This window comes from Oculina patagonica, chromosome 4, assembly GCF_052425735.1.
Source record: "Oculina patagonica isolate OP01 chromosome 4, crgOcupat, whole genome shotgun sequence".
NCBI lineage: Eukaryota > Metazoa > Cnidaria > Anthozoa > Scleractinia > Oculinidae > Oculina > Oculina patagonica.
The window spans coordinates 21,018,419-21,040,968 of NC_135761.1; the positions used below are offsets into that span (position 1 = coordinate 21,018,419).

General features: G+C 38.8%; 1 protein-coding gene across 1 annotated transcript in view; it reads left to right on the forward strand.

Moving 5' to 3' along the window:
- The first annotated feature begins 2,024 nt into the window (after positions 1 to 2,024).
- Positions 2,025 to 22,550, forward strand: part of LOC144651991 (ATP-dependent DNA helicase Q4-like) — a 29,703-nt gene continuing 9,177 nt past the window's right edge. Inside the window, exons 1-14 of the mRNA XM_078512067.1 lie at positions 2,025 to 2,143; positions 2,304 to 2,392; positions 2,991 to 3,024; positions 3,283 to 3,350; positions 4,067 to 4,258; positions 5,843 to 5,973; positions 6,379 to 7,107; positions 7,918 to 8,007; positions 8,228 to 8,524; positions 14,181 to 14,398; positions 15,818 to 15,910; positions 16,441 to 16,577; positions 17,917 to 18,186; positions 18,828 to 19,010. Of these exons, the coding sequence (XP_078368193.1) occupies positions 2,131 to 2,143; positions 2,304 to 2,392; positions 2,991 to 3,024; positions 3,283 to 3,350; positions 4,067 to 4,258; positions 5,843 to 5,973; positions 6,379 to 7,107; positions 7,918 to 8,007; positions 8,228 to 8,524; positions 14,181 to 14,398; positions 15,818 to 15,910; positions 16,441 to 16,577; positions 17,917 to 18,186; positions 18,828 to 19,010 (2,544 nt within the window). The 5' untranslated portion in view covers positions 2,025 to 2,130. The remainder of the gene's footprint in view (positions 2,144 to 2,303; positions 2,393 to 2,990; positions 3,025 to 3,282; positions 3,351 to 4,066; positions 4,259 to 5,842; positions 5,974 to 6,378; positions 7,108 to 7,917; positions 8,008 to 8,227; positions 8,525 to 14,180; positions 14,399 to 15,817; positions 15,911 to 16,440; positions 16,578 to 17,916; positions 18,187 to 18,827; positions 19,011 to 22,550) is intronic.

Genomic DNA, 22,550 nt, shown 5'->3' on the forward strand with positions numbered 1-22,550 from the left:
GAAAGGCTGTCATCTAACCCCGACACACTTGCAATATGAGGGTTTTGGACGCAAATCCAAAAAAACAGTGAGGGGCGAGAATGGCGAAGCCGGCAGGCGAGCCAGGCGAAGCCCCGAACGCATTTTTTTGGATTTGCGCCAAAACCCTCATATTGCAAGTGTGTGCAGAAGTTTCTCAAATGTCTCGACCAGTTATAAAAGACGTGACTAGGTATACTATGTAGGAGTTTCTCAGGCACTATTAATTTGGCAGTAAAAACGGTGTTTTTTAATTTTTCGACCAATTACAAAACGACGGGACTCTGAACTAACTACACAGAGCAGAAGTTTTTCGTGCAATATTAATCTTTGACAGATTAATTTAAAACGACGTGTCTAACTTTAGCACACAGGAGCAGGAGTTTCTCGTGTATTTCTTGACCGATGAAAATTTCTCGGCAGACAAAATTAGTTTGCAACTGATCAAAAATTCTCGATCGCCAAAAATGTCTTCACCGATTTCTCGACCTCGACGCGCGATTATTTTTGGACTGCTGTCCGCTGTTTTAAGCGTTCACTATCAATTTTTCAAAGGTGGGTTTAATCTCGCTCGGCTGGAATGACATCTGGGCTTTTTTGTCTTATTTGCTTATACTTTTCTATGTTTATAATCAGGATGTAGTACGTTAGTTGGTTGCCAGATTAGAGCAGCAACATTCCCGCTCTTGCTGGGATACCGTAGAATTCCGGTTTACCCCCCCCCCGCTTATAAGCCCCCCCCCCGGTTATAGGCCCATCATCCTGGAAACAAAAAAATACATCCGGTTATAAGCCCCCCCCCCCCGCTTATAAGCCCCCCCCGGATATAGGCCCATCATCCTGGAAACAAAAAAATACATCCGGTTATAAGCCCCCCCCGGATATAAGCCCCCCTCTACCAGATGACAGTACTGAACAGGGCTAAATGTTGGTTTATTATGTGTTTTTAACTTAAAAACGTATTTCCATCAACACTCCCGTGGCTCGTTTTGAAACGTTTTTTTCATTCCACTTATAAGCCCTCCCGGATATAAGCCCCTCCGCTTATAAGCCCACCCAAAACCCCTTACGAAGTTGTATAAGCCCAGGGCTTATAATCGGAATTCTACGGTAGATAGACTATATTTCTACCCTCATTAGTTTGGTTTGTTCCTTTTAAAGGGGCACTGTCACGAGCTTCACTTCAAAAATTCAAGAGGCTAAAGACGTATGAAAACCCATTAATAGTGGTCCATTTTTGTTACAAATTACTATGCCAGTGTACTGAAGTTATAAACAAGTGATATTATTGTGATACCATCAGGAACTTTAGATCTCAACGTGAAAAAGTAAGGCTGATTTTTTCAAGTTCTGTCCTTGTGACATGAAAAAACAGGTAAAAACTAATAACGGCTCCCCTCCTCCTTCAACAACAATTTACTTTATATCTTCATCTTGATTTTCTGGGCGCATTTCGTGTACGAGTGAGAGTAATTCGCCAATTATAGTATTTTTATTCTGAAAAGCAGAAGAATCCCCGTGACAGTGCCTCTATAACCTTTTTTATTGAAGTTAGAACGTCTTGATCATTCACAGCCATAACGAATAAGGATCTATCACCTTGTGCCCTTTAGAGCAAAATAGTGGGTAGGACAAGCAACGAAAGTTTTTGACTGATTCTATTTATCCACTGTCGAATTGATAGCTTTCTGCCTGTTAAATTTGCGGGACCTAAAAGCAAATTGCAAGCCCTGCATGCTGATGACGCAGTAGACTGGTGACTACATCAGTTCGCCGTCGAAAATTTAAGAAACCGAGAGATTCATCAAAGATGCCTCAGTTTCCTCTCACTTTCAGATCCTTTTTCTTGGATTTGGCACCTTGTGACTTAAGAATTTTCATATTCCTTAGAATATTATAAACTTCTGTTGATACTTGTCTTAAAAGTCTGTAAATTTTGCCGCAGTTACTCACCAAAAAGCCGAGAACAAAAGCAACAACAAAGAGGTCTGGCACTAGTACCCAGGATTCGGACGCGTCTACTTGGCGGGAAGGTTGTAAATATGGCGGACATATTTTTCTAACGGCTAAACAGAACAAAATAGTCGACGCTACATACCGTTCAAAGCGAACATGATTGGAACAAGTAAGTAAAACGATTAATTGCCTAATTATCAAACAAACAAAATACTCTAAATACTCAGCAGGAAAGAGGATCCTGAGGAGCTTCTCTGTCAGCCAGGTGTTATGCATAAAAATTATAATTCCCTGTCATATTTTACGAAACGGCTTTCATACAATTATAGAAGCCATGAAAGAGCTGTCCACTCTCAAACGAGAGCTGAAATGCTGGGAAAACATGTTTGAACGAACGCATGGCCGTAAACCTAACAAGGTATGTTCGTTCAGAATAATTTGACTTTTATTTCTTATCTAGTGGAGTCTTTTTAATTCTTATGACCTGTGTGTGAGCTAACTTGAATTTTTTGGTTAAAGACAAGTAAAGAATTATTTTGTTAAGAAGCTTTTGCTTTATAACGAGCCATTTTACTAGTAGTGGAAATACTAAACTAAACATTAATTTTCTGAGGACCGTGAGTGACTAACAACATGATTAATGCTCAGTCAGTCCACTTGGGGGAAATTATACCCGAAGGTAGGGGAAGGGGTAGGCAAGGAGAGCCTGCACAATTTTCCTAAAATTTTGAATGCCACTTTAATGGTCCCTGCTGGATATGTTGTCATCAATGTAAGCAACCAACATTTTTTAGTTGAGCATTACATGTAATTTATTTGCTCTGTTTTCAGGTTTATACAGTGTAGTTCCTTGTAATGAATGGTGTAAACCTCATAAAGAATGGAATACCTAGCTTGGATCAACCAGACATCATCCAATTAAATGCCCACCAATCAGTATTTTGGATGCGAATTCTAAAGAGGTATGCCAGCCTGATGGGCCACAATACTCAAACGCTTTTCATTCTTTTTTACAGGATGACATCAATAGTGGTCCAGATGAAATAAGAGGTCTGTAACTTTACAAATTATATTTGAGATGTAATAAATTTAAGATCTGAGCTTATTAACTGAATGAGAGGGCCATACAGAAACATATTTGGCTCAATGTCATGTAGGATAGACCCAGCACAGCAAGAAAGGCCTTTGCAAAATATTCACATCCAGCTTGTCGACTTTATAATAACTGCGCAGTGATGTATTTCAGTTAAATTTTAGGTTTTTTGGGAAGCACTTCTAAATTGTGTTTTTCTCTCTTACTGTTTACAGAATCTTATCGAAAATATAGGGTACTGAAAGATTCAATATCCAAGACAGATAAAGAAGGATCCAAACAGGTAATTAGTTACCAGTATTTATGTTTAAGGTTGCAAACCACAAACATGTACAGTTTTGTACCGGTACATTGTGCTCATTGGGCAAAACGCATCACGTGGTACAAAAATCGGACGACGGGTATCAGCGAATATACCCCGTCCGATTTGATATCCGTCGCCCGATTTTGTAGGCAAGCACAAAACAAACAAATTAAGTCACCTTATTCAATTCTAACTCTTAAAGAAATCACAGAGTTTAAAAAAAGTCACATAAACCAATCAACTTACATTTGTTTTTACGACAGTTACGCCGGGTTTATTACGTAGGTTCTATAAATTTACTGGCGATAAAGCGCGTTGTAGAAATTAATCGGAGGGTTATAAAACAAATAAACCCCTTTCTGGCTTGCTGGTATATTGGAAGATAATGCCCTTGGCTGAAAGATTGTCCTCAAAATTTCACAGTTGCCCTCGAAGCTTCGCTTCTCGGCCAACTGTTCATTTTTCGACAATTTTTCAGCCTCGGGCATTATCCTCCAATATACCAGCCGCCTGAAGGGGTTTATTTACTAATTACCGGTATATTTGGAATGTTATTCGCACTGCCTATAGACAGAAAAATTCAATCATCTTGTCTCTTCTAGTTACACGTATTGTTACTTGTACATGTATATAGAACTTATTTTTTTCAATTTTTTTTTTTTGAATTTTGTGTACCATTTCTAAAAACATTGCAGGCAGGTGATGATGAAGTTTTTGGCAAGAACTTGAATAAGAAAGTGGAAGATTTAAAGCTTTCAACACTACCTTTTCGGGCAAAGGAATGGGCTGATATCACACCTGTAAGATTGTGCCATGGGCAAAGGCCTAAAAAACGAGATGAAACACCAGCAAAGAAGGAGGACACTACAGAGGGAGATTTTTATAAGGCTTGTTAAAGTTTTGGATAATTTGTAATTATAGTAATTGAACTGAGTGGAGTAAAATTCAGGGAATAATTAGGCAAGTAATTTCAAAATCGGTCAAGCGTGCAGCACAAGGCAGATTTGAAATAATGAGCATGATTACCGTATTTACTCGAATAAGCGCCGCCCCCGAATAAGCGCCGCCCTCGAATAAGCGCCGCATCTGGGACAATAAAGTTAATAAGCGCCGCCCCCGAATAAGCGCCGCAGTCCCGATGCGGCGCTTATTTGAGAAATTCCGTTTAACTAAAAACAGCACTACATAGCAACTCTAAAACAAACTTGAAGATTTCTTTTCATCAAAAGCGATGTTTTGTAGTTCGAAGTAATTGTTTTACCGCTCGCACATTAGTTTTTCTATCAAACATTCTTACAAAACGCAGTTCTGTAAATATGTGAAGGCCGCGAACTTTGCCAGAACAGCTAGCGCCTCTTCTCTCTTCAGCAAGAGACGAATACTGACAATCAAAAGATGCTATTTTCGATAACTACAAAATATAAGATTCTTTATGGCGTCCAAATTTTAAATAAGCGCCGCCCTCAAATAAGCGCCGCCCTCGATTAAGCGCCGCGCTTGAGGCGCGAAAAATTTAATAAGCGCCGCGGCGCTTATTCGAGTAAATACGGTACTCTCTGAATCGTACAACACGAGGTCTAATTACTAATCAATTGTATTTATAACAAATTTCAAGGTTAGGAAGACTTCAAGTTTTACAAACAGTAAGAAAGCAGCAAGAAAGAACCCAAATAAGGGCACATGACTGATGCATGCACAAATATTGTAGGTGTCCAATTACAGGTATCCAATTTGAAGTGGTTCAAATTGGATACCTGTAATTGGACACCCACGTGGTTGAGCACCAATTACACATATACGCAAAAATAGGTGCGCACAGAGCCAATCAAAATCGAGAATTATAGTACAAAACTTGAAACCTGTTTTAATTATTACATGTACTCTTTGATGATCAAAAGAGAACAAGATCTTTGCAGCACAACACTAACTTATCCAGTTCCTAGCAGGATTCACTTTTGTTTGGCTCAGCTCAGGCTAAACAGCTTTTCTTGCTTGTCCAAAGTGCAAGATCTAACAAGCTCATCTTCCTTGCACTCTGTACATACGTGTATTATATTTAACACTTAATGACTGGTTTTAAGAGAAACAGTTAATTCTGTTTCCTGAGAATCTCATTGATTCCTAAAGAACCAAGAGAAACAAAATTAACTGGTTTCCTAGGAGACCAGTCATTAAGTGATTTGTTATAAATTATAGCGCAACAAAGACATTAGAACTTTGCATGCAATGGTGGCTGGGGGTCAACATTTATATGTAACAGGGCACTGCTGCCCTCTGACATAATGGATTTTGCAATGTTGCCCACTTTGATACTTTTGGCGGGAAACAGTTAAATTGTTATGACGTCAGGTGGCCTTAAAGAAAGACGCGAGGGAGTGTGCTGTTGGGGGGGGGGGGGGGGGGAATTACAGCTATAGAATAATTTCAATTGTTTTTATCTTTGATTTTCTTTTTCTGACTTCTTTCAACAGAATGATGCAAAAATCAACCCAAGTGGAAACAACGAGAATGAGCCAGCTATAAGCATTGATCATAACTTTCAAGATGTTAAAGTAATTGATACCTCTGAACACAAAATAACATCAACTAACAAGAAGATCGGGTAAAACAATATTTTTTGTGTGCATGAAAAATATTGTAACATAGACTGCATATGCCCTAACATTGCTCAATACGCTGTAACTGTCCCTGTACAACCTTGATCTTTGGGGAAGAGATATAATCTTACTTTTGGCCCAGATATACAAAGAAGAAGGTTATAGTTCAGAGTCAGGAACCATTGGACTTTGATTGTCTAATTTTGCTTTGACATTGGATTTGAATTACAGTGAACATACATGTAATAATATTACCGGCACTAAAGAACTGTAAATTTGAAAAAAAAACCTTAAAAAATTAAACTACATTTTACATGAAAATAATTATTATAGATCTAAAATCTGGATTTTGTATTTTCTCCTCTATTCACATTGACTGATGTGTATAACATCTTATTTGTAATCTGCAGTTCAAGTTTACTATGCTCCAGTCATCAATCAAGAAATGTCAGGGTCAAGAAGAGGGGAGCAATTTCATCAGCTTGGCTGGAAAAATACAAACCAGAGTTACCAGAGGATACAGACAAGAACAAGTTACATTCAGCTAGATTGGTAGAAAATAAATCTGACTCAGTTAACATTTCCCCTGATGAGCAAATGTCCACTGCTGAGGAAAAGAGCTTGGATAGAGAAAATAATACTTTGTCAACAACTGGGCAAAGTGTGGTTCCTTGCATTTCTGAGAATGGAAAGGAAACCTCTGGGAATTCCATTGTAGAGGAGAGGAATAGCAAAAAGAAGGATCCTGAAATTAATTTTAAGACAAACAATCTGGGAAGTGCTAAGGAGGAGATTTGCAAAATGGTTGATAAAACCAAAACCGATGTAACATCCAAATCCAAAGAAAGAGAAGAGAAGATTAACCAGAATAAAGACCTTCATCTTAAGGTTAGTAATAGATGTGAGGCACAAAGAAAAAGCTGTACAAGTGATCCAGATCTTTTTGCTACCCCTATTGTGTCAAATGAGTCAGAGAAAGATATTGAACTGACTCCTTTTGAAGACTCAGGAGATTTTCCCCAAGAAGTTACCAGAAATAAAAGAAAGGCTGACAACGAAACCACAGGACAGGAGAAGCCTCACAAGAAATTCCGTTGTGAAAGTGATAATGAAGATGAAATCTGTGAAGAAAGCAAAGTGTAAGTTACTTAATATAGTTAACAGCTTGAATTAATCTGACTAATAATCTCATTTGCCACACTTCTGCATGCCACATTCTGCCTTGTTTTACAGAAACTTTACCATACAAGCCAACCTGACTTATAGCTGTGTATCAAAATCATATTTTATATTTCTTGACCATGAGTATTTTCCAACTTCTTTTTCAATTCATGCTTATAGGCCATTTCCGAGTTACCCTTTGCCTCTGTTTCAAAACAAGTCTACGTGCAAAACTATTCAAATGGAAATGAGTTTCTCCTACAGGTCCATTTTTATGCAAATCAAACTCATTTTCATATGAATGGTTTTGCACATAAACTCGTTTTAAAACAGAGGCAAAGGTAACTCGGAAATGGCCTATTAAATATTATCACATATGAGGGTATTTGCTCACTGTTTCAACACTGCTCTGAACAAGGAGAGTAAAGGTTTGCTGAACCAATGCGACAAATGTTTTCCCTTTCAAATGATTACATGTATAAGATTAAAACACAGGAAACACAGTTAATAATAAAGATTAGTGAAAATACTGAACAAAAGCGTTTCAGTTTCATCCTGGCACCATTTTCAAGTTAAAAAACGTGTGCAAAGAGAAAATAATGTTGCTAAAAGTAGAGGTGGAAAATTGAATAAATTAGGTTAAGATTAAAATAACTGGTACATTAATGTATAAAAGGTACATTATACATTAATGTACCAGTTATTTTAGAAGGTATAAAAGATACTTTTAACAAAAAATAATAATAAAAAAATTAAATGAAAGGTACATTATGTATTTTTACTTACAGGGAGAATAGTGCAGATGAGGATGATGATGGAGAGGATCTGCCCCCCAAAACTTCTAAACAAGAGGCACCAAACAGGACTAGTAAAGCAAAGTAGGTTCTTCCGTCCATATCCTTGATTATTTGATTTAATAACTATAAGAAACCCGAGTGTGAGTTTCAGCAGCACGTTGGACATTCTAAAGCTGTCTGTCCCCACTGGAGCTTTATTTGACACTCTATTTTCTAAAGGATTGTATCAGTTTGATTGTAAGGTGTTCCATTGAAGTGTAAGGAAATGTAAATGTTTTTTTGTTACTTTATTATCCCTCAGGGTATCATCAGGCCTTGTCAGTGACAACTTTCAGAGACTTAACATGAAGCACAAATCTTATCGCCGGCGTGGGGGTGGTATAAGTGGATCTGCACACAAAAGGAAAGCCTGGAAACAGATCATGAAATCACGAGGTGAATTTGTTCCACAGAAGAGCTGGAACAGCAAAGGTTCAAGAGGTGGAGGAGGAGGAAGGTCTGGAGCTTGTTTTAAGTGTGGACAAGAGGGTCACTGGGCCAAGAACTGCCGAGGACCTAAAAGGCAGGGCAGCAGCTTCGGCAGTGGTTTAAAAAGCTGGTATGTTTGTCAAGTTGCATGTATTATAAGTCCTCCAGTAGTTGTGTGCGGTGTGCTTCTGTAACCAAGTAAGAATTTCTGCATTTCCTTTCGCCAGTCACGCCCTTCGCTGTGTGCAACTCGCATAGCTTTCAGCAGACTTCTATTTTGTCTCTCCACCTCACCATTGGCTTGTGGCCACAAGGGGGTGGATGTTCTGTGTTCGATGTTGTTGTCCTTGAGGTAAGCTTCAAATTCCTCTGACACAAATTGTGCACCATTGTCAGTTTTAATGGACAACGGTAGTCCGTGAGTAGCAAACATTGCTTCCAGACAGTTAATTAGTTTGCCGGAAGTCACTGATTTAGTAATGGCTACTTCAAAATATCGACTAAAATAGTCAACCACTACCAGCAGATGTTCACCCGTAGGAAGGGGTCCGAGCAGATCTGCCGCAAGGTCTTGCCATGGTTGTGTAGGTAGTTCCGTTCTCTTCATTGGTTCTGGGGGCAACGGTTTCTCAACGAGCTGGCAACCATGACATGATCTACACTTCTGTTCTGCTTCACGGTCTATGCCAGGCCACCATACCTTTGTGCGGAGTCGTTGCTTAGTCTTAACGATCCCTTGATGGCCTTCGTGTGCGAGATCTAACACTTGCTTGCGAAGCTTTCTTGGAATGACTTATCTTGTCCCTCTCAACACTAACTTTCCTAGGACAGTTAACTCATTTCTCACAGCTTTAAAGGCTGGTTCAGCAACACTCCAATCATTGGTCTGAACACACTTTCTCAACAACGTAATCTCATCATCTTTAGCAGACGCTTCTTCAATTTCCTGGATAGGTATGGCTCTGGGGGCTGCATTCTCTGCAACGTAACGAATGTATTCGGCCACATTTTGTTCTCCATTTGAGACTACTCTGGTTAGACGAGACAAAGCATCAGCAATGTTCTGTGGGCCTGGACGATATGTCACTGTGAACTCATATGGCTGGAGTCGCAAAACCCATCGTTCAATTCTTGCAGATGGTTGAGATTTACTTGATTAAATCACTTCAAGCGGTTTGTGATCAGTTTCCAATTCAAAATGTTTTCCGTACAGATAAACATGAAACCTTTCACAAGCCCAAACCAAGGCCAAAGATTCTCGTTCTGTTTGGGAATACCTTCTTTCAACTGCAGTTAGACTTCTGCTGGCATAGTAAACTGGTCTCCATTGGCCATTTTGTTCTTGAGCAAGAACAGCGCCCAGTCCTACCGGACTTGCATCAGCAATGACTCTTGTTTTGGCATCCTTGTCATAGTAAGCTAATGTTTCAGCACTTGCCAGTGTTTCCTTCAGTGTTTTAAATGCTTCTCGCTGGTCTTTGTCCCATTTGAATGCAACGCCTTTTCGTGTCAGCTGTCGAAGTGGTTCTGCAACTGTGGCCAGATTCGGTATGAATTTCGCGCTGAAATTCACAAGTCCCATAAAACTTCTTACTTCTGCCACAGTCTCGGGCTCTCTCGCATTGAGTACTGCTTCAACTTTGGATTCTGTTGGTCCAATACCACATGTAGACAATAAGTATCCCATGAATTCTAACTGGGCCATCTTGAACTTGCACTTCTCACGATTCAAGGTCAAACCTCATTCTTGCAATCTTTCTAACAGCTTCTCAAGCCTCTCGTCATGTTGCTGGTCATCTTTAGCATGAAGAATTATGTCATCAGTTATGTTACGCACGCCTTCACATCCATGCAGAGCTTGCTGTATAGCATGCTGATAGATCTCAGGGGCAGATGTTATTCCAAACATCAATCGTTTGTAACGATACAGTCCAGCGTGTGTCGTGAAATAATAATAATGTTGTGATGTCACGTGATTCTTCACTCAGTTCTAGTTGATGATAGCCCCACTTTAGGTCTAACTTTGTGAACACACTGCTTTGGGTCATGTCTTGGAGGACTTCATCAACAGTGGGATTGGATGCCTTTCCCTAACAACTGCTTCATTAGCTCTGCGCCTGTCAACGCACAATCGAATTTCACCAGAAGGTTTTGGAACTACTACAATAGGGCTAACCCAAGGTGTAGGTCCTTGTACTTTCTTAATAATGTCCATTTGCTCTAGCTCATGCAACTTGCTCTCTACTTTCTCTCTGAGACTAAATGGCACTCGTCTAGGATGCTGAGCCACTGGATTAACTTCTTTGTTCACATGGATTTTAACTTGATAATCAGTTAGCTTGCCTACTCCTTCAAAACATGATTTGTATTTATCAACAAATTATGTCTGGTGTACTTACAGCATTGACTTGTGGTCCCAGTCTAAGTACATCCAATTCCATGGCTGTCTTCCTGCCCATTATTGGTCTGCCTTCACTGCCAATTACAATAAATTCGGCTGTAACTTCCTTTCCAGCAAAGTTTACTGAGGCCTCAAACTTTCCCAGAGTGTTCAATGGTTCTAAAGTTCCATAAGGATACAATTTCTGATTTGTCTTCTCTGATTTGCACTTTACACCTTTCAGCTTTAATTGTTCCCATGTATTCTGGTCAATAATATTGCACGATGACCCTGAGTCAATGAGAACTCCACTTAGAATCACACCTCCCACTTGTAAATTAACAGTCTCTGATCCACTCCTGTAACACGAGTCACCAGATCCTACAGCAAAAGCATAATCATCATCTTCACCATCCTCCACGCAGTTAACTTTCCCCCGACCATCTTGTTTTCTCTTGTTCTTTTTCTTCCGCTCTTGATTTGTTTTGCAAACTGAGGCAAAATGTCCTGTCATGTGACACTTTGAACACGTTTGAGATCTTGCCGGGCAATGCTTGTCACGTGCGACATGACCACTTCGTCCACATCAGTAACATTTCAGACTCTTCGTTTGATCACTTCTGTCACTCCTTTTGGGTTTGTTGTCTTCTTTTATGGCACTAACAGTTGCACTTGCATCGCCTTCGATCTGTTTCGCTTGGGTCTGCGACACCTCCAGAGATCGAGCAATTTTCTGCGTTTCTGTTAATGTCAAATCTTGTCCTTTTGCCAGAAGTTTTCGCCGAAGCTCTGTGGACTTGCATTTATCGATAATTTGATCACGTATTTGCTCATTCTTCGAAGTGCCAAATTCACAATTCGCAGCTTGATTACTCAGCCTTACAACAAATTGATCGACCGTTTCATTTTCTTCTTGCTTCATTTGGCGAAACATGTGTTGCTCGTACAGCACATTCACTTGTGGCGTAAAATATGCATCGAGTGTTCGAATTGCAGCCAGGTAAACTTTGTCATCTTCCCCTTCCGGTGCGCCCGGATCCGTTAAGGTTTCGAAGATATCTTGAACTTCCATTCCTGCACAGTGTAAGAGTAACGCCTTTTTTCAAGCGGCTACTGTGATCCCATGACCATCGACATAAAATTGAAATGCCTTTCTCCATTGCCGCCATCTTGGCCCCACACTCGTGCTATCTCCTCGACAATCAAATGGCTGTATTCCGCGAGGTTCGTTGTTTGTCGCCATAACTTTCATTCAAACAGACGTGTCCTCTACCAGTTTATCCTCGTCGCCAATTGTAGTGTTTCACGAGCAGTGAACATTTGGATTAAACCATAGTTAGTAGAGTAAACACGCAGAAACCAGATTTAACTCAAAACCATGTGCTCGCTCTATTCTCCCACAATGCACTTTGGTCATACAATACCACATACAGTAACTGCCCTTCCCAACATACCCCCTGCATGCATTGTGTCCTTATAATGCCTAATGGTTATTAAATTGTGCAATTTTTGTTTTTGATATCTACATGTACGTGTAAAATGTACTAACGTAGGAAGTTAGAAGAAGGTTTTAGTATTAGAAACAAGGTAAAACTAGGTACCATTTGTTACTGTTAATGCACATGCAATAAGTTAAAATTGGAGGAATGCAAAGTGAAGATGCTAGCCCTCAGTGGGGGATGATCATTGATGGTGGTGTGAGCTACATCAAAACATGTTTTACAGATTAAAGATTGTCATCGTCTGTCTTAACTTGCGACTCATTTGTTGCTATTCCAAATAGGAGAAGTCAGATATCATGGGGAAAGATTAGGAATTAGAAAAACTGCTGAAATCTCATCTGTCATTGAAGTCTTCACTTTCAACTTATTGCACCAAGATGTATCCCAGTTAATGGAGGTCATTTATGTGGAGTAATTTGAGACTGGAACAATTCAAAGTGGAATAAGTGAACAACAAAAATTATTCAGTGCTAAAATTAATGTCAATAAGTTACTCAAATAACTTTGTGTGGAGAAGAAGTTTTTTCATTGAGCTCTTAAACACATTTTCATTTTTCCTTTTTTATACATGTAAGTTGTGTTTACTGTTCTGTAACAAGATCTTTTTTCTGTTACATGTGGGGAATTAATAAATATATATAGTTTTTTATTGAGCTCTTATACACGTAGGAGGTACCAATTAGAATATGGAGGGTGATGTAACTTAGGAAAAGTGTAGGAATTCGACTAATTGCTAAAATCTTTGTTATTGAAGTCTCCAATTTCAACTTACTGCACCAAGATGTATCCCAGTTATTAGAGGTCATTTATGTGCAGTAATTTGAGATTGAAACAGCGCAAAGCGGAACAAGTGAACGAGTGGATGCTTAAAATTAATAGCGTACTGCTTGTTAGTACTAAATAACTCTGTGGAGAAGTAGACATTTTTCATTGCCCTCTCAATGTCAGGGGTGCCAATATCTTGGGAAAGTTTTGGAATTAGAAGTTGTGCTGAAATCCTATCAACTTCTTCCATTTCAACTGGCTACAAGAACATGTCCTTCATTTAATGGGGTACATGTTCCTGTAGAAACTTGAAATTGGAGGAGAGTAAACTGGATCTAGTGAACGTGCTGTGCGAACCATCTACAGGTTACTGCTTTTTACTGAGTAATTCTAAAGAAGTATTGATGATGATGAAATGTTATTTAACCAGGGTGACCTCATCAGCCCAAAAGTGCTGTTATCAATAAAGGCCCTGGAAAATTAAAAATAAACCTCTAAACTAAATTACAACAATTAAAAAGTGTTAAAAATACAAGTTGGATAACAGTTTTTCACTGTGGTCTGAATGTAGAAGGTACATGTACCAATGTGGAAGGTCAGTTGTCTATAGGAGGGTTTTGTAATCTGAAAATTTGTGTAAATTCTCTCTGTCATTAAAATCCTCAATTTGAACTTCCTGCACCAGTAATTATGTATGCCATAGGGGACATGTATGTGCAGCGAGGTGAAACTGGAACTGAAAGTGGATTAAGTGCTGTATTTAAAACAGTTAAATGGAATTTAACTGTCAGTAGCGTTTTTTGGGAATTGATAATGGCAGCCTTCCTTTAGCATTTTAGTGCATTAGCCTCCGTGGTGTTCTTATGATGCTTGCGTTTCTGTTCACTGTTCTGTCAGTGTGTTGTCATGTTTAGTTTAAAGTAGCATTCTCAGCTTTCCCTCCCTCGTCTTCCCTACGGAGGGGTCATTAATCTGGGACGTCATATTAAACAGTTTTCTTCCTGCAAGCCATGGGCTTGGCATAAACTACATTGTACCTATTGTAGCTTTTTGTTAAGCTCTTTTAACACATTTTCTTTGTAAATTTTTAAAAGTTATTTCAATTTTCCTGTAACATGACCTTTGCTTGTTACTGTCAGTGAACAAGAGACAGATGATGTTGAGATGGAGGAGTTTGAACCTCTTCCTTCAATAGAGGAAGCTGCGCTGATGGCTGCAGGAATCCAACAGAATGACACCGAACAAATTGAAGAACTGGTGATTTTACCACACCAGCTTCCAAGGCCTGTGTACACACTCCCCAGCCCTCCACCGGCAGTGGAGCCTTTGTATCAACCAGTAAATGGCAAGCCTGTCGGTAAGTGACGCAAACATTTTAAAATAAAATTGTAATACTGTAACAACTATTATTTTATCAATGTTATTATAAAAATTATCAAATGAATAATTATATTTTTATGTACAAGTAGAAGGAGATGAAGAGTATATTATGGAATACATCCCATGAGTCACTTGTATTTTCTTGGTGTACACACTCGCCTTTAGCAATGGTATATTTAAAACCTGAGTTTTGATTGGTTAACAGCAGGCCCGTAACCAGGATTTTGCATGGGGGGGGGGGGGTGCATATGAGCGCCTCCGGCGCAAAATCTTGACACCGCAGTTGTGATAACGTAGGGGGGTCTGGGGGGTGTCCTCCCCCATGAAATTTTGAAAAAATAGGTTATGTGAGACAGCATTTCGTTTGTTTTGAAGACAATTTGTTAGGAAAAAGGCAGGCAAAAGTGAAGGTAACAACGACAATAATTCTGGTACATTTTTAAATTCAAATTATATTTATCGAAACAGAACCTTGAAAACGTAATTTACAGTTTAATTAGCTAACAATGACAGCAGTACATAGAAGGAAGACAGGGAAAAGATAGGTTTCTTCATTTCCGTGTCAAATGGTAATTACATCAATCAGCCAGAGTCAGGTTGTTGATCTGTTAGCACTGTGGCAAGCTCCAACCTTCTTGAGTGCTTCTGAGCCCAACAAGTACCCAGTGTCCTCTCTTTTGGCAGCACCTGGGAATATTAATGGAAGTTCGAACGGTTTGACTATGAAGGACATTAGGTAGAATGTAACATTGAAATTTATTAACCTAGAATCACACAATTTGGTCCAAAATATACCACACAAATCTACAAATGGTGGACCTTCAACCCAAAGGAGCATATTGAATGTAAATAGTCGAAGTACAGAAATACCATTTCCCTTTATTAATTTATTTTAGACATTTTAATGTATTTTTTCACAATGATGAGCGGACTTCCAAGGCTTGTGGGGGGGGGGGGGGGGACGCACCGATCGCATTCCCCATCCCTATGGGCCTGAATAGGCAATGGTATATGATGAGCTCATATACCATTTGACCACAAAAACGGAGGTATACAGATCAATGAACACAGCTGGGAAGCTCAAATATTGCATTTTTTTATCAAAAATAACATGCGAAAGCAGTGGCTTTGTGTTGTTCTTAATCCACCTGTCTGCATGAAAAATGGTGGAACGTAAGCATTTTGGAAATAGAAAACATTGGACAACAAAATAATCTCTTATGAGACATTAGAGTGTGCAGTATCGTACATTTTTACTTGTGATGTGTATTTTGACTCACCCTTTGGGCTCACAAAAATACTGCAAGACTTGTAACAACTGATACAGAGATACTACACACTAAAATGACGATATATATTTATTGTTGATAAATTGTTTACATTCATTGTATTTCAGAGGTTACGAAAGAAGTGCTGTCTTCTCTAGGGAAGTTAGGATTTTCATCATTCCGACCAGGGCAGCAGGAAGCTGTCATGAGAATCGTTTGTGGTAAGTATAGGGCTTTTTAACTGTGGAAAGTGAGGTGTCCTAAATAAAACTGCGTAAGAATCTGGGTTGATAGCCTTCAAGTCAAGCGCTATTCTGGGTCATACTGTGGAGCTTTACTCTTACGGTTTTTATCCCTTTTCAGAATTATAAATGGTTCTTAGCAAGTAACCTGACAAAATGACAGGGATTAACCTGCAATGGACTAGCATCCCATCTAGGAGGAGTAGCTCAATATTTCCACTTTTACGTGTTACAGAAACCAGAATAAGCTCCATTTGTGAAGGCCATGTACTGGTATCATGACTAAGTTCTGAAGGTCGACTTTGACCTAATCACAGACTTGGAGTTGACACTTTGTAGGCCAGATAATACCCTGTACATTAAAATTATCTAATCTGCAAGGATTAAAATTAAGTTTCTTGTTCCATTTACGGCCCACATGTACATTGGGCTTTCAAAAATTACGTTACCAGAATTTAACCCACTGATATTAAATTTCAGCATTTGAATTTTTTGTATCTTTACTGTAGGTTTGTCGTCACTTGTGGTGCTCTCAACTGGTGCTGGTAAATCTCTTTGTTATCAGCTTCCAGCATTTCTCTATGCACAAAGATCGCCTTGTTTAACACTGGTTATTTCACCCCTTGTGTCTCTCATGGAAGATCAGGTACATGCAATCTCATTACGTAATTAGCTAACTAAAACTCCCTGAAGAGTGGTTATTGTGCAAGAAACATTTATGAAACAATAGGAAGTTCACAGACACTATTTTCTTAAAATATATTTATTTTAGATACTAACACTACTTACAATACTGACATTGTTTACCACTTGACCATATCACACATTACTTACAAAACCATACCATACCATAACATTACTTACATTACCTTAACGTTACTTACAGTATAAACTTTACGATATCACACTTTATACCATGCCATAGAAAATACAGCCAATCAGAATACAGGAAAGCCGTTGTATATTCGACGGTATTCAACCCAACCTTCCCATCGTGCGCTGCGATTGTATTCTCGACGAAATTTAGTAAGCGTATTTTCTATGGCATGGTATAAAATAGTTACACAACACTTTCTCGTGGTATACTATGGAATATCCCACTTGTCACTTGTATTTTCTTGGTATACACACTCGCCTAAAGGCTCGTGTGTATACCGAGAAAATACAAGTGACTCGTGGGATATTCCATAGTATACCACTCGAAAGCGTTGCATAACTAGTATGTATACTACGAAGATAATACTTGACTAAATGTTAACGTAAACTAGAGTTTTAGCAAATAAAAAAAAGTTGAAGAAAAGGAAAAAAGGAAAAGTGCCAGTATTATATGGTTAGTAGATAGTAGCCACACACGTATTTCAATGAACTGTGAATCATAATTAATTTACATCCCAGCACTAAACTGAACAAGAATAACAGACAGAAATTGGGCAAAACAAAAGTTACATTTTTTAAAAGCGCTTTTACATCGGCACGTTTTCTTAAAACTTGTCTTACAATGTTTATTTTTGTTGCAAAACAAGTTGCCTGAGAACTTGCCTAGTCGAACACACCATGTTATAATTATAGTAATACACTATATCTAACATTTATACTGCACAAATTAGCATGTGAAATGATCAAATACTCAATGACATACTTGCAAAAGACGTTTGCACAAAGTAAAATCTAGCTCTAAACAAATTTTTGCAAATTACCTGGGAGCGTTACATGTACTCTTAGCAGTGTTTCTTCCAAACTTCTCTTACAGTCAATTAACAACTGAACTCATCCTTTTATGTGTGCGTGACGCAATGGCACAACAAAATTGCAAGGCAATTAAGTTACCTGAAGGTTTTGACTAGTGCAACAGTGATTTAAATCCTGACTGCAGTATAATGGCACATAACTGGTCAAATATCCCAGTAGTGTTCAATTCAGTGTAGAAGAAGTGTTTTTGACTGTTGATCAGTGAAATACCACTTACAGTAACATTCTTTGTTCAGATCACTGGTCTTCCTCTTGGGTTGAAAGGTGCCTGCCTACACACAAACCAAACAAAGGCCCAGCGTCAAAAGGTCGTTGAGGACCTGTGCTCTGGCAAGGTGTCTGTCCTGCTTCTCTCACCTGAGGCCCTAGTTGGAGGGAGCTCAGGAAATGGGTGCCTGCCTTCTGTTTCTCAGCTACCTCAGATTGCATTCGCTTGCATAGATGAAGCTCACTGTGTTTCAGAGTGGTCTCACAACTTTCGACCTTCCTACCTTAGAGTTTGTAAGGTAGGTTTCAGCGAGCACTCCTCACTGAAAGACATGATTAAATGAATACATAGTGTGGCTTCAAATTATCTTAAAAGTATAGTACTCTCGCATTATTTGCTAATTGGCTAGATCTGTGATTTACAATGTACTTGGTAAATGTTTTTACTGCAATCAGAAAAACTGATTTTACTGGTCTTTACTTTTTGTTTGTGGATGGTTGCTTTTAACCGAAGAGCACCCAAGTTCAAATTGAAAGACGTTCCCATTGTTCACAATATCCAAGAACAAACGCACCATATGAAAGTACTCGTCGTTAACGTTCACTTAAATGTTTCGCACATTAGAGTTTCATTCACAAACTTAAAGTTAAACCACCTTGTACAGCGTAACAAACATTGCTACTGAATTGAAAGTCGTACTCGTTGGCTTTCAAATGAGGCGGGCCACACAGCAGAGTTTCACCCACTGACATAAAAGTTAGATATATAAGCACGCACACCTTTGTCTAAGAATTAACTAGATAAATTAGAAACGTATTTTTTATCAATATATTTTTAGACGTTGCATTTGTGATAACGTCAACAAACTACAGCTACACGAAAATAGGCTATAGATTGTAGCTGATAATTCCTTGACACTTTTGTCCGTCATGTTTACAGGTTCTTCGTGAGAAGTTCGGTGTGCGGTGTTTTCTGGGATTGACGGCCACAGCCACACGAGCGACTGCCAGCTCGGTCGCTGAGCATCTTGGGATTGTGCATGATGCAGAGGCTGTAATCAGAGGCGGGGCTGTTCCACCTAACTTGTTTCTTTCCGTGTCATGTGACAGTGACCGAGCACAGGTAAAACCTTGCAACTTTTTACTTGCTTTTATTTCAGGTCAGTAAGCTTCATGTCGCAGAACCGTTGCCACTTACATGTAACCCTTTAACCCCCAAATTTTCCTCAAAAGATGCGTTTTTTTAGCCGCTAAACTGAAATTTTGGTGCTATGGTCTGGAATTTACCTCAACTTTGCTAAAGAAGCACTTTTTTACACTTCAGCAACATTTTCATAAAGATTATGTGTAAAAATGTACAATATTTTACTTTGGTGCATGCGCATAAGCCAAAATTTGGATTGTTTCTTTTTTCTTTCTTTTTTTTTTTTTTTTGCTGAACCGTTCCAAATTTTTTTCCCCCCTTTTGCTTCCTTTTTTTTCGCTTTCTTATTCTCGTTACTTTCTACTCTTCATATCCTATCTTTTGGCCAAAAAAGTTTTGACATTATCAATGGAAACCCTGGAAAGGGGACCTTGACCAATGGCCCACGTTCGATATGTTTGGACTCGAGCCAGAAAAACTGGGTCGAGTACATCAAGTCGAGGCTAACAGGTATGTCGTGCTGGGCTCTTGCCGGGAAAATTAAAATGTAAACAAACAAGGTTATTGCTAGTTTTACGTTTTTCCGTTCAGAATTTAAGCCTTTGCTTCAGCTTTTACTACATCGAAGATCATGGAACATGTAGATGAGTTTAGAAAGAAGACCGTTAAAGATTTAAACGATTTTTTAAGGCAAAGGGGAATCCAATTTTCGAACAAGCGAAAAGACGAATTGGTCGAACTGTGTGCAAACGCAAAGCAACTGGGTGTGGCGGTTGTGAAACCCGACGAAAAGATTGAGACTGCTGTCCAAGAAAAACTAAAGACACCTGATGAAGGTATTCTTCCTAATCCAGGGGACGTCTCACAATGGACACACAACTTCGCTGACACGCCAGAATGCACTTTTGCGGACATCTTTGTATATTTAGTGGAAAGGAAAGGGTATGATAAAGAGACACTGAAAGCTTTCAAGAGTTTACATGGCTATCGACTGTTTGCTGATGGTCATGTTGAAGACCTGTTATTTCATCCATTAAAGGGAAAGAAGTATTGTCTTTTCAAATTTAGTGTCAAGCCAACTGAGAAGTCAAAGACACAAGATGGCAAAAAAGTCTACAACGGCTGGATCGTAATGTAAGAAGATGGGGAGGTATTTTCTGGATACTGCAATTGTCAGGGCGGGTGAGTAAGTTTTATGTGTACATAACATTTATCAACGTGACCAGCAAAATTCGCTTAATGCACCTATCAATGGTTTGCCCCAGGATGGGGGGGGGGGGGCAACCCCAGGGGAATTTGATTTTTTTTTTGAGTTGAATTCCCAGCCCCTGGGCACCTAGTGAATGTCAAATTTCACATATCTGCTCTTAAATTTCTAACCCAGCAGACCATTTTAGATGTCAAAATTCCTACCCTGGGACAACTTACGATGTCAAATTCCCGTGGGTTGCCTCCCCCCATCCTGGGGCAAACCATTGATAGGTGTATATTTTTGTTTCCTTTTTCAGTAATCATTATTGATCTATCTTGATGTATTGACCTCGCTGTCCCTTGGTCAATACATCAAGGCCTCAGTCTAAGATTCCCCTGTAATGACCGAGCGGGTGAGGTTAATTAGTAGTATATTAAATACACAAAATGTAAAATGCTCAATGAAGCAATTTAACATTTAGCGATAATTACTTTGCAGTTTGGATGGCGGATGCAGACATCTTGCTGCAGCACTTTTTGATATTGAGACAACAGTGCGGCAAAACTCAGCTGAAACATGCACGACAGGGAAATGCCTTTGGAATAAGAGGTCAAGTAAAAATGCATCAACAGTAAGGCTGAAAGACTTACAGTTGTCAAAAGAAGAATATGGAAAGGCTCCCAAACAGTACCCTTCACCACACTTTACTAAATTTGATCCCCGTCCCACCTACATGGTTAATGAGAAAACAAGCCTATTTGATGCACTCAGGTCATCAGTACCATCTGCAGGAATTATCTCATGGGCTCCAAAAGTTGAGGGAGTACAGTATTCCTCAGAACAAGTTGCACAACACATTTCAAATGACATCAATGTACAGCACTGGGAACAAGTAGATGATAATGTAACTCTCCACACAGTAATAGAACTTGGAGAAATGTTTGTAAAAGAAAAGGAAATGGACTTAAAGAAACCAGAAGATCTTACCGAGGAATCCTGCAAAGAATTTATTCACTTTATTCAATTTGGGAAAGAGCAGAGAGATATGTTGCATGACAAGACCATTGGACAAGTTAACAATTCACTGTGGATGCAGCACAGGGCTGGCAGAATAACTGCATCAAATGTTTATAAAATTTGCCATTTGAGGGATTCTACTGACCCTAAAGCCACCATAAAGCTCCTTATGAATTACCATCCCACAGTGCAAGAAAATATGCCTGCACTACTTGAATGGGGTCATTTGAAGGAGGTTTCAGCAAAGGAATTGTACCTAAAGAAAATGTCATCAAAGCATGGAGACTTTACAATGATGGAATGTGGATTGGCTGTCAGTGAGGAACAACCCTTTTTGGGTGCTAGTCCTGATGGGTTTTGTTATTGTTCATGTTGTGGTAAGCGATTAGTTGAAGTTAAATCAATCTATTCAAAGAAGAATTTGAAACCATCCATTGCAGCTGGCGACAAAATCATTTATGACTCGGAGAGATCAAAGTGGATCTTGAAAAAAGAAACTACCTGGTATTATCAGGTCCAATGCCAGATGGCAGTGACTAAAATTCATGTAACAGACTTAGTTATTTATACTAATAAAGGTATCTTGATAATTTCAGTCCCTTTTGATGCCAGGTTTTGGCTTGATGTAAAATCCAAGCTGGAGAAGTTTTACTTGAGGAACATGATTCCTGAAATTTTATTTGGTGCAATAAGTAAAGAAATGCCTTGAATAACTGAAAATTTAAAAATACATTCTTTAATAGTTACAATATTTATAATTAGTCATTAATAAGTTTTAATTACCAACTACAATTGATGTCAGATTATTGCGTCATTGTTGTTAATTTGAAGTATAATATAATGGATATATTCAAAAATCAACAATCCTCTAAAAGACTAGGATTCATTTCTGTTTTTAATGCCATCCTAACTGCCTACATGCTTACTGTGAACAAACCAGTCGAGCACTAAATCAGTATTTTGATGAAATTAGCCTCCTCATAGATATGCAACTGTTCAAATCTTGTCACTGAGTAAACAAGGTGTAAAAATCTTAGATCATTGATAATTAAAAGTGCATTAATTTTAATAATTTAAAGCCCAAAAGTGCATTATTTTAATAATTAAAAGTCCAAAGGTTTTACCTTAATTATTAATTCATATTGCCACTCTTAAAACAATCTGGTATACCGTAGAATTCCGGTTATAAGCCCTCGGGGCTTATACAACTTCGTAAGGGGTTTTGGGTGGGCTAATTATAAGCAGAGGGGCTTATATCTGGAGGGCTTACGGAATGAAAAAAAAAATGTTTTTAAACGAGCCACCGGAGT